The 12,956-nt window shown below is 39.0% G+C and overlaps 1 protein-coding gene and 1 long non-coding RNA gene across 2 annotated transcripts in view; one reads left to right on the top strand and one right to left on the bottom strand.

Moving 5' to 3' along the window:
• Positions 1 to 956: 956 nt before the first annotated feature.
• LOC122790413 lies at positions 957 to 5,698 on the top strand. The gene is made up of 2 exons (XR_006363015.1): positions 957 to 3,633; positions 3,698 to 5,698. It is a non-coding gene; the product is annotated as an uncharacterized LOC122790413 (long non-coding RNA).
• PLPP7 (phospholipid phosphatase 7 (inactive)) overlaps positions 5,558 to 12,956 on the bottom strand; it is a 581,997-nt gene continuing 574,598 nt past the window's right edge. Inside the window, exon 2 of the mRNA XM_044057929.1 lies at positions 5,558 to 7,327. Within this exon, the coding sequence (XP_043913864.1) occupies positions 6,954 to 7,327 (374 nt within the window). The 3' untranslated portion in view covers positions 5,558 to 6,953. The remainder of the gene's footprint in view (positions 7,328 to 12,956) is intronic.

Genomic DNA, 12,956 nt, shown 5'->3' with positions numbered 1-12,956 from the left:
TGGCTCCCTACTAAAATGTGAGGACACACAATGCCGATTCCCAAAATGCCAACAAAAGGTCTGAAATTAAGGTGAACAGTGACTATCACACTTCACATTTCTCCCTTAAACTTGTTTTTTTTTTTGCAGGGGTCAAGCTTTCCTGCATCCCCTGAAGTATATATAAAGCAATATTTTGAGAGACAGCAGTCTCAGATTTAATATATCAAAGTCCAGGTTTTCTGTTATTCAGTCTACAGATTCAAGAACTCAGCAATTCAAACATTTACCCTCCTGAATCTAACCCAGACAACATGAGATCAATTAATGGTCTAGGTGCTATAGATGCCAGCTAAGGAGAGCTGAACTCGAGTGGTCAACCTTGGCTTTTGCACACTAAGAGGAAGGAGCCAGTCTGGCCCACTGTGTGGCTGAAACGTAGTGGAGCTAAGTAGAACAGCAGAAACAGTACTAACTTAGACATGCACATTTATGAATCTGAAAGCAGTCCTAACTTTGACATGCACAATTATGAATCGGTGTGTGTGCAGTAGTCAGAATCTGACCCATCCAGATGATGTGGTACAAGTCTCAGGTGAGGGATCATGCGATGTCGGCATGTCAAGCTGCTACTGGACAGGACCTGACATACACAAGGAGAACCGACCATCCTTCATAGTTGCCTGGATAACAGCCCCTCTCCCACTTGGTGCTACACTGGTCACCTACACATATAAGTTCCACGAGGGAAATTCTCATTATAGAATGGGGCTCTCCCTATTGGGTGATATGGGGTACAGAAGGTAGATGTAATCGGAAATGGATGTGCGATGCAGCAGAAAAAAGGGACTGATGCTGGCAAGCATGGGGGGAGCAAAAAGAGCCTGTAAAGCAAAGATTGTTTAACAAACGGTACATTACTTTATTTATAAGAAACCAGGTTTGCATACAGAAATTGATATATATTAACTGTTGCATCAATCTGCTAAAGTTTGTTCATATCACAATAAAGTACAACATAAAATACATATTCTGATTAAAATACTATTATAATATGAAGGCAATCAATCCCATTAAATTAATCCTACACTCAACACTTTGCTCATATTTGTGCATTATTTATTTACTATGAATTTAGAAGTTTGGTAGGCAGCTAATTAACAAAGAAACTGCAAATTAACCAAAATTTTTACTCATGTCAGAGGTTTCTTCTTACAAAACCATCTCCACTTTACAACATACAAGCCAAGCGTTACTTAGCTGATTATCCCTTTGCATGGCACGTCTAGACTTTTTAGTTTCTTCAGTGATAACAGTAATGAGTTGGTATGGAATCATGTAAAAAGTTATCTAAAAATTTCACTAAATGGCTCCTACACCTTACAACCCATGGCATTAAAGAATTATGTTCCATCAGATGACCACTTTATGAGGTGTTTACAGACCACTCATATTGTCTTCCTACATGGAACTGTTAGACTGTCTGATAATGAAGTGGTTGGTATAGAAATTGCAGATGTTGTAGTGCACTTCAGTGATGGGGTGAAGCACAGGATATGTTGCACTTAAACCAAATGCACATACTGTAGTACCCTTCAGTGATGAGGTGAAGGACAGGACACGCTGCACTTACACTGAATGCACAGACTGTAGTACCCTTCAGTGATGAGGTGAAGCACAGGATATGTTGCACTTACACCAAATGCACATACTGTAGTACCCTTCAGTGATGAGGTGAAGGACAGGATACGCTGCACTTACACCAAATGCACACACTGTAGTGCACTTCAGTGATGAGGTGAAGGACAGGATACGCTGCACTTACACCAAATGCACATACTGTAGTACCCTTCAGTGATGAGGTAAAGGACAGGAAACGCTGCACTTACACCAAATGCACATACTGTAGTACCCTTCAGTGATGAGGTAAAGGACAGGAAACGCTGCACTTACACCAAATGCACATACTGTAGTACCCTTCAGTGATGAGGTGAAGGACAGGATAAGCTGCACTTACACCAAATGCACACACTGTAGTGCACTTCAGTGATGGGGTGAAGGACAGGACATACTGCACTTACACCAAATGCACATACTGTAGTACCCTTCAGTGATGGGGTGAAGGACAGGATATGCTGCACTTACACCAAATGCACATACTGTAGTACCCTTCAGTGATGAGGTGAAGGACAGGAAATGCTGCACATACACCAAATGCACATACTGTAGTGCACTTCAGTGATGAGGTGAAGGACAGGACACGCTGCACTTACACCAAATGCACATTCTGTAGAACCCTTCACTGATGAGGTGAAGGACAGGACACGCTGCACTTACACCGAATGCACAGACTGTAGTACCCTTCAGTGAAGAGGTGAAGGACAGGACACGCTGCACTTACACCAAATGCACATACTGTAGTACCCTTCAGTGATGAGGTGAAGGACAGGAAACGCTGCACTTACACCAAATGTACATACTGTAGCATGCTTCTAGGATGAGGTGAAAGGCAGGACACGCTGCACTTACACCAAATACACATACTGCACTAACCTTCAGTGATGAGGTGAAGCACAGGACACGCTGCACTTACACCAAATGCAGATACTGTAGTGCACTTCAGTGATGAGATGAAGAACAGGACATGCTGCAGTTATACCAAATGCACATACTGTAGTGCACTTCAGTGATGAGGTGATTGACAGGACACGCTGTAGTTACACCAAATGCACATACTGTAGTGCACTTCAGTGACGAGGTGAAGGACAGGACACGCTGCACTTACACCAAATGCACATACTGTAGTACCCTTTAGTGATGCGGTGAAGGACAGGACACGCTGCACTTACACCAAATGCACATACAGTAGTACCCTACAGTGATGGGGTGAAGGACAGGACACACTGCACTTACACCAAATGCACATACTGTAGTACCCTTTAGTGATGTGGTGAAGGCCAGGACACGCTGCACTTACACCAAATGCAGATACTGTAAAGCACTTCAGTGATGAGGTGAAGGACAGAACACGCTGCACTTGCACCAAATGCTCATACTGTAGTACCCTTCAGTGATGAGGTGAAAGACAGGACAATCTGCACTTACACCAAATGCACATACTGTAGTGCACTTCAGTGATGAGGTGAAAGACAGAACAAGCTACACTTACACCAAATGCGCATACTGTAGTAACCTTCAGTGATGAGGTGAAGGACAGGACACGCTGCACTTGCACCAAATGCAAATACTGTAGAACTTTTTAGTGATGAGCTGAAGGACAGGATACTCTGCACTTACACCAAATGCACATAATGTAGTACCCTTCAGTGATGAGGAGAAGGACAGGATACGTTGCACTTACACCAAATGCACATACTGTAGTACCCTCCAGTGATGGGGTGAAGGACAGGACACGCTGCACTTACACCAAATGCACATACTGTAGTACCCTACAGTGATGGGGTGAAGGACAGGACACGCTGCACTTACACCAAATGCACATACTGTAGTACCCTTCAGTGATGAGGTGAAGGACAGGACATGGTGCACTTACACCAAATGCACATACAGTAGTACCCTACAGTGATGGGGTGAAGGACAGGACACACTGCACTTACACCAAATGCTCATACTGTAGCACCCTTCAGTGATGGGGTGAAGGACAGGACACACTGCACTTACACCAAATGCACATATTGTAGTGCACTTCAGTGATGAGGTGAAGGACAGGACACACTGCACTTACACCAAATGCACATACTGTAGTACCCTTCAGTGATGAGGTGAAAGACAGGACAATCTGCACTTACACCAAATGCACATATTGTAGTGCACTTCAGTGATGAGGTGAAGGACAGGACACGCTGCACTTACGCCAAATGCACATACTGTAGTGCCCTTCAGTGATGAGGTGAAGGAAAGGATATGCTGCACTTACACCAAATGCACATACTGTAGTACCCTTCAGTAATGAAGTGAAGGACAGGATACGCTGCACTTACACCAAATGCACATACTGTAGTACCCTTCAGTGATGAGGTGAAGGACAGGACAATCTGCACTTACACCAAATGCACATATTGTAGTGCACTCCAGTGATGAGGTGAAGGACAGGACACACTGCACTTACACCAAATGCACATACTGTAGTACCTGTCAGTGATGAGGTAAAGGACAGGACACGCTGCACTTACACCAAATGCACATACTGTAGTACCCTTCAGTGATGAGGTGAAGGACAGGATATGCTGCACTTACACCAAATGCACATACTGTAGTACCCTTCAATGATAACGTGAAGGACAGGATACGCTGCACTTACACCAAATGCACATACTGTAAAACCCTTCAGTGATGGGGTGAAGGAGAGGAAACTCTACATCAAATATATATATATATATTGTACTGCTCTTTAAGGATGGGGTGAATGACAGGAAATGCTACACCTATAACAAATTCAGATACTGTAGTGCTCTTAAAGGATGGGGTGAAGGACAGGAAATGCTGCACCACACCAAATTCAGATACTGTAGTGCTCTTAAAGAATGGGGTGAAGGACAGGAAACGCTGCACCACACCAAATGTACATAATGTAGCGTTCTTCTATCAGTACTGGCAGTCCCCATCAGACCATTTGTTACAGAACAAATTATAGAATAATACTAACCACACTAAAGTAATATAGGGACAGCAGAATTGCATGGACATAATAAAATGTCACTTTTGGTTTCAGCTTCAAACCACAGTTCCTTTAACTTAGATTACTGTATCAGTATTTTGATGAAAATATAGATAATCTTTACTTCAATTTGCCTCTGACCAGATAAAGTTTTACAAAGACACAACCTACTGACATGGATTACATTTGTCACTGAAATAAGAAATCAGATTCAAAACAATGCTGGGGTCTAAGGGCAAGCTGTGAGGAAAAGAAAATGGGAAGGTTTGGAATCCACAGTGTTGTGTCTTCCTTCCTATGCAACATCTAAGGAGAGATCTCCAGTAAGAACCAACACCTGCTAGTGGCATTTATTCTGAGTCAGCACCAGAAAATAGGTCAGGTGGACACAAGTGTGATAGCAACCTAACAGTATAGCATCTCACCCACCACAGATACTAAGCGGGAAGGAGGCCTTCAAGTTGGATAAAGACTGACTACAGCATTCACAAATTAAACTGTCTTGCTCCAGGGTAACATGGGCACATGAAGGATAAATCTCCCTGAAGAAGAAAGAATATTCACAGTGAACTGGGTTATATTCAGTTGCATCATGGAGTCAGTAACTATTACTGGAGACAACATACAACCAGTCTGGTCAAGAAACGCAAGTGCAAACCAATAACAAAAGCACTCTGCTACAAGTTTAACAGTGACATCTACACAACTATATTAAATAAAATGTGCAACTGTAATTTTTGTACCAAGACTTGTATGGTATAATTTTGTTCATTTTAGTGTACTTTGTAAATTTAACATCTTTTGTTTATGTCATTTATAGTGATAATGTCCAAGAGTTGAAATAAAAGAAACAACTGTACAACATGAGCATTAGGTTATTAAAGTGCATAAACTGTAGAATAGAATACAGCAACATTAGACTTTAATTGCTTAATTCACTTTTGTACATTTCCTTTCATAACGTTGAACAGGAGAAAGCTGAAGTGTATAAAAGTACCAACATGTCAAGTCCACTTTGCAAATCCTCATTTATAACATACAGACATGAATAGCTCCTTATCTCAGTGTGAATCTGAAGCTTTTTCTTACAATAACTTGTGTGTCAGAACAGTAAACACAAGGACTCACAACACTACAATCTGTTAGACCCTTCAAATTCACTGTACCATTTTCAAATTATTCCAGGCAAAACAAAATGCTTTACCTGATTTTATCCACAAACTCCCACTTACTTATAACTTAAAAGTGACTTTTTAACCCTCCTGATAAAACTGCTGTGCTTTTTTACCTTCTGCTTGAGTAATAGGAACTTCCTAATTATCTTGTTGATTACCTGTTAAAACATTTATCAAGACAGCTTGTTGTTTCTTCTTCCAATAATATAAACATTATCCTAGTTAAAGTTTATAATGGTATATGTGGGTATAGCCAATATGTACTGTGCTGCTGGCCAATGGCTACAGCCCACACTGTCACGTGTACTGTGCTGCAACCAATGGCTGCAGTCCACAGTGTCACGTGTGTGCTATACTGCTGGCCAATGGCTGCAGCCCACCCTGTCACATCCTCTGCACAGAACATTAAGTTAAGTAATTATCTGAAAACAACTAAATTGCAGAAGTAATTTTTCAGATGCCATCTTGGGATGTCTGCATGTCTATTACAGTTCTGGCTTCATTCCTTAAGACAGGCATAGCCCAAGGCATAACACAACAGCCTATTTACAAGAGTAACTGTTAATACCTAAACACACAGACAACCATTTGCAGCTGGAGTTTACTGTTACACACCAGTTTCCTTGACTTTAATATGTCTCCTGACACAGCTATATCTATGTCTGAACCTCAGTCACTGGCATGTTAGCTAACTGGTGTCCTTAAGGAATCAAGATTTTAAGCACATGAGTTTTGACCAGGACAATGACTTCTATGTCACACAAATGCAGTGACTTGAGGTATTTCATGACTGCATTTTCTTACCCACTCAAAGGTCAAGACAAATCTGTAAGACCAAAGTAAATAAATGGTGCCATCAGCAAGCTTCTACTCCCTGAAATGGGTCTATGCCATACGCCTGTTTCAATGAATTGCACAAGCACCAGTCAAAATGAGTTACTGCATTCCAGCAAAAAGATTTAGACTGAAGTTCATTGTAGGACTAGTATTTTAAAATGTTCATCTCTGCTTAGCTTAAGAAATTTCCCTGATTTAGAGAGTGTAGAGAATTTATAAATGTTAGGGAAGGTCAAATTGATTACCACAGTCCATAATTAAAATATAATAAGACAGAATTAATTCTATCCTATATTACAGATAGATATTAGCACTTGACATGTATGTGAAGACAGCCATATGGCTTCTACCAGGTGGAACTGCATGTAGCCTATCACAAAGCCACAAAAGACGTCTGTGAGGTGATGTCGTCCAACCATGACACGTGACGCTCCTACAAAGAAGGCCCACAGATACAGAAGAATCCTGAGTGGTACAGCCAAAACCAGGTGATTCAAGAAGAATTTAGTGATCAAGGCAGCTCGGCTAGCCATACCAGCTGGGAAGGCATAAGTGTCCATGGCAATGCGGTCAATCCAGCTTGGTGTAAACTCAAAGGGACCTTTCCTCTTCATTAGTTTTTGTATACCACCGACTGTCAGGATGTCCAGGACAAGGGCTGAAAAAAAAGAAGAGCAGAACTTCAGGAGGAAACATAAATATCTAGAGATTAACAAATGTCATTTACCTGGTAAAATACTGTCTACATTTCAGGATTTCCATTTGAAATCTTACTGCACAAGCATATAGTTGTGAGAACATTCAGAAGTTACAGTCCCAGCTGTAATCATTTTCCTATAGCTATATTTTTATGTACCTGATAGATTTGTAATCATTTTCCTATAGCTATCTTTTTATGTACCTGATAGATTGGCTACATGTACTTCTTGAGTGCTTAACAAAACTTCCAAATTTCTTGGTGTCACCTCTTTTTATTTCCAAAAGCTGGCAGGTCCTGATTCAGTGATGTGCATACCCAAAATAAAAAGTACTTTTTTAATGTTAGTTTTCTCTTTTCTTTAGCTGTGAGGTACCTAATCTCAGTAACAACATTTAGGTTTTGAGATGCTGGAAGATGGGCTCTCTGTTAGTACCCGCTATGAAATGTAAAGGATTTGCTCTTCTTTGTTTAATCTGAAATAAAAAAATACACCGCCACCTCTTATGCCAACATCTAACTCTCACACAGTGAGCTTGCAAGTTCATACCTCCCACACATACACATTGGATACCACTAGATAAGGAACCTTCCATTTTCCATCCTAAAAAACACTTTGTTTTTGAAAAATAAATAATATACCCTGTTTACTGCTAATGTCTGTATGTGTACCTGATCCTTCCACTATGGTTTTACCATGAACCCTGTCACCTGCATTGTCTACCAACAGGTGCAGAGATCACTTCTTCCATAAAATGATTACAGCTGGCCATGAAACAAGGTAAGTGTTATACTACAGTTCTTTAAGGTCTGCATGTTCAATAAAGTGTTATGCATTTTAACATCTAAGCAGGAAGTATTAACACTATTTTTAAGTTTTTTTATGTGCATCCAATTTCTCTTCTGCTCAAGCTGTGCCCCTAACTGTGCAGCCTTCACATTTACTCACAGAGTGGGTCTGAGGTCTGTCCTTTTCACGGAGAAACTGCAGTGATAACACTCCCTGATCTCCAGGGTACAATGCCTGTCATGCATTCAGATCCACCAACAACTGTGGGACAGCATTTCCCCAGCTATGATCCCTTCTGTGCAGGCAGAATACCTTAACCAGTCAAAAAAAGTTAGCAGTCAAAAAATAGCATTTTTTATGGGTGATATCACTATCCACACAAAAACTGACAAACGTCTACTACCAAGAAGCATGCTCAGGGATTTCTAACTTTGTAAATGCCGACGCACTTGACCAAATTATCCCCCTCTACCCTTCTTGATCTTGATCTCACAAATATTTCTGCCAGTAATACCAGCGAGACCGTTAACCCCTCCTTAGTCAGTCTTCTTGTGATCTTCTCCATGAAAGCCTGTTTTGTGACCTCTGATAACTCCTCTACATTCATGGATTAGCCCAAGACCAGTTACTGACTATTTATTGATCTTATCGACAATCACTAATGGTACGGCTCCTCAACAAATATTGTAACCAAGACAGCTGCTTACAGAGTGAATTGTACACCCCCTTTGAATAGATGTGCTGAGACATCCACATCAGTCCAGTGTAAGGCATGCCAGCAAGTTTAGAACTAAACACATATTGTGGAACTACCACATCAACAAAGTCTACAATAATAAGAAAAAACTCCTGACCATCTTTAAAATATGCCAACTTCATCATTTAAAAGGGATTTAAAATTGTTAAGTAAGTCTTTCAAATTTACCATTAGGAAATGTTAAGGCCAACAATAAACTTTGGTTTGCAACTAATTCAAAAGATAACTAAAAACACATCAAAGTCTCTTGTAGTGTTAACCAGGCACTCCAGTACAAGTCCAGTCCAGTCCAGTACAAGAAAAACAAACCAGTTGTTGAAATAAAAACACCACCAATGAATAATTTCCAAAATGGATGTATTTTGAAGCCACAATAAAAACAGCTAATAACTGTTGAGCACTTTCATCCCTGCAAGCATGGGACTTCATTAGAACCGTTAAATTAATTAACTAAAACCTTTTTATATTTTACTTAAATGGTCAAATGATGCATAGAAATTAAGTATTAAAGAAACAGACTCTAAAAACTCATTACAGTCTCATCATGTTATACATAGTAAAAGCATTCACTTAAAAAATGTAAAAAAATGTAAATATATCTCTTGTTTAAAATACAAACAAAATTATGCAATAAAAAATAAACTTGAAAAACATTTATAAACAGATTTTATTTTAATTAATGAATTATAAGTCAGCTGCCTAATTTTTAAAATAGGTGCTGTTGAGGTGTACTCATTTAACCCTGGTTTGAATGCCATGTTTAATATAAACTGCCAGATTAATTTCCCTTTTTCAATTTCCCATTCCCATTAGGCATTTAGGAACTGTTTCCAGAATGCCAAATAGGAATTTTGTAAAATAAGGACAACTAAGTGTGTGCTTATACAATGAATTGTTAATGTTGCCCTTTGTTGATGCATGGGTGTGTTCATATATCCTCTTACAGAATTGCCTCTCAGTTTTGCCCACGTAAAAGTTATTACATCCAAAGCAAATAGCAAGGTAAACTAACCCTTTTGTGGCACAGTTACTGTCACTCAAAACAATCTCAATGGGGGGGGGGATTCCAAAGTAACTTTAGACTGCTTTAAAATGTAACTGCACTGATTACACGCACCACAACAGTGCCACTCTTACTGTAATTAGAAAAGTTAGTTCTAGGATGTTCCAATAGATACTTTATATTCCTCCCAGTCTTGAACACAAAATTAGGGGTTTCACCTAAAATTGTGATGATCTCAGTTCCCCTCCAAACACACTACAATTTTTACTACACTATTTTTTATTACTTTTGAGTAACAACCAAAGGGAATCACCATTGAGTTGGAAAAGGCATTTGTACTGGTTGCATTGTTTTGCTTGCTACAAAAACTACCTGAAACTTCTGACCCTAGCAAGGGTTTATATTTGGTACCCCATCCTCTTAATATTTCATCACAAATTTTTCCAAATAAATCCCACAGGTACCCCTTTCTTGAAACATATTTGTCAAAATGTTAATTTCTGACCTAAAACTCATGACATCAGAGCACATTCTGGCTACTCTAACAAGTTACCCCATAAAATTATTTTTCATGAACCAAGGATGGCAACTGTTGCACTCTAAGTAACTGTTGGAAAGCATTGGTTTTCTAAAGCTCTTCAAACCATAACATCCATTGTAAATGTCTTTAAAGTTTGTCACATCAAAATAATCAATTTGGCCAACACAATGGACATGTGTAAACCTTAGAAAGGGGTTGTGCTGTTAATATAAAATAAAAATTCACCTTTAAATAATCCCTGATCTTTCCATAGTATAAAAATATCATCCAAAAAATGTAGGTATGTGTACGAACAATCTTTAAACCTAGAATTTAAAACTTAGATCTTTTCCCAACTGTACATCACTAAATTTGGGTATACACAGGCACAATTCACTCGCATGGCAACCCCTTTTACTTGACGAAAAAACTCCCCTTCAAATGAAATAAAACTGTTGAACAAAGTTATTTCCATCACTTCCATGAAATATATGTGCTGTTCAAATCTGAAAGCTCAAGAATGTCCACATGGAATAACTGTAAATCTTCCCTGTGGGGAATGGGGGTGAATAAATCCACAACATCCACCGCTTAATTTTAGTTAAAAAAAATCCCAGGAATCCTTTAATATGTGTTCTACTGGATTCAAGGAATTCTTTAAAATATGATTACTAAACGCACCAAGGGAGTAAGTCATAGAATTATATTCTTCCAGTATTAAATGATAGGAAGGGGGGTCTTTAATGTTTTTGTGGATCTTGGATATACTAAATGCTACTGGAATGACAGGATGCCTATTGACCAGAAACTGAAGAAGATCCTCTGTAACCACCTCTTGTAATAAAGAATCTTCCAAAAGTAATTCTATCTTCTTATGTGCTACATTCATTTTGTTTCTGGACATGATTTCATACCTCTCAGTATTGTGGAGAAGATTAAAAATCTGTCCAATGTAATCCATTTTAACTACTACAGCAACTTCCCCTCCCTCATCTGGCTTCATGATCCTAAGTGAAGAATCATTCCTGAGTTCATTCATAAGACTTATTTCCTTCTTAATTAGGTTACAAAATCTCTTCCTTTAAAATTTTAATAAATGTGAATATTGTTACTACATTTTTTTCAAAGATAGAAACAGTGGGGTGGAGTGATGGATTAAACATACTTTTTTTTCTTTACCATACTGGGTGTGTTAGGAACGACTTCAGAACCTATGCATTGTTCCTTAAACACAACCTGAAAGTTCAACTTCCTAGTGTAGAATTTTAATACAATAAGAAATTCTGCTGTTCCAACTTTCCCAGAGGGTACATACTTAAACCCTTTCTTAAAAAGTGAAAAGAAAGTCTTATCACTATTCAAATCAGAATAATTAAAAATACTGAAATATTGGTAGGTTAACACTCTATCCTGCTGTGCTAATACTATTATGTCTGTGGACTTTGTATTACTTGAATTTCCTATCTGCTCTGGTTCTTCTTCTTCCACTTTCTCTCTCTCCCTCTGTTCCTCTGTCCCCTCAGGATTGGGAGTGCACTAAAAAAGAATCCTGTCTACAGTTCCCTATATGGTCTGATCATCTAAGAGGGGGGTAAATACTATCAAACTCATTGTAAAATCTCCTGTGTGTTCTGGGGAATTGGGATGGGCATCATAATTAGATGAGAACACTTCATTCCCTTCATCCCTACCTCCCCCTATATTGTAATTATCCAAATTGTCAAAATGTAGATGTTCTTTACAGGGAGATGCAAAAGGGGCAGCTGTATTAAAAGACTTAGACATAGGATACGCTTTATGTCAAGTATATTCCATTTTGCCTCTTTCTAACTTCTTCTGTTTTCCAAACAAATTGTTCTTTACATGCTGTTCAATTTTATCAAAAATATGTTCATATATTGGAGCATTACTTTCGAACAAAGGGTCACTTGTAATGCCATAATTGAGAGAAGTAAGTTCTTCAACCAGTTTTTTAATTCTGTGATTATTTAACCTAATAATAAATTGCAGCACCTCAATGCCGTGTTTATCAAACATTTCCAAAAAGTCTGAATATTCAGAATAGGCAAGTGTGAACCCATTAAGAAATTTAAACAGTCTGACTGCCTTAGGAACTTATTTCACCCTGACACATTCAGTTAAGTATAAGTCGTCTGTCTAAGCTCCTTTGCAGTGTTCATTTTTATCATTACACTGAGACAGCATGTAGAGTTTCCAAGCAGAGGACAAGGGCCCGGCTCATCCAGGGAGTTTATTAATGATAAAAATGAACACCTCCAATGATGGTTTAACAAAGAATTGGTTTTAGACAGCAGGGAGGCTGTAAAACCACAAAGAGGCTTTAAAACAATGCTTCAGGAGTTTGAATCTAAAATGGACAAGGTGCGTAGCTTCCAGATAGACAACTGATAGCAAATTGTGGGTAGTTATCAAATCCCATTCTAATAATCTAATTCTCCAGCAAGGGCTGTACCAAAAATTGCTTGGTGCCCCTTAACACCAAGAAATGCAGCATAGTTT

Source organism: Protopterus annectens, chromosome 16.part0, assembly GCF_019279795.1.
Source record: "Protopterus annectens isolate FY-2018-M chromosome 16.part0, PAN1.0, whole genome shotgun sequence".
In the NCBI taxonomy this organism is placed as follows: Eukaryota; Metazoa; Chordata; order Ceratodontiformes; family Protopteridae; genus Protopterus; species Protopterus annectens.
This window is presented reverse-complemented; position numbering and strand designations above follow the sequence as displayed.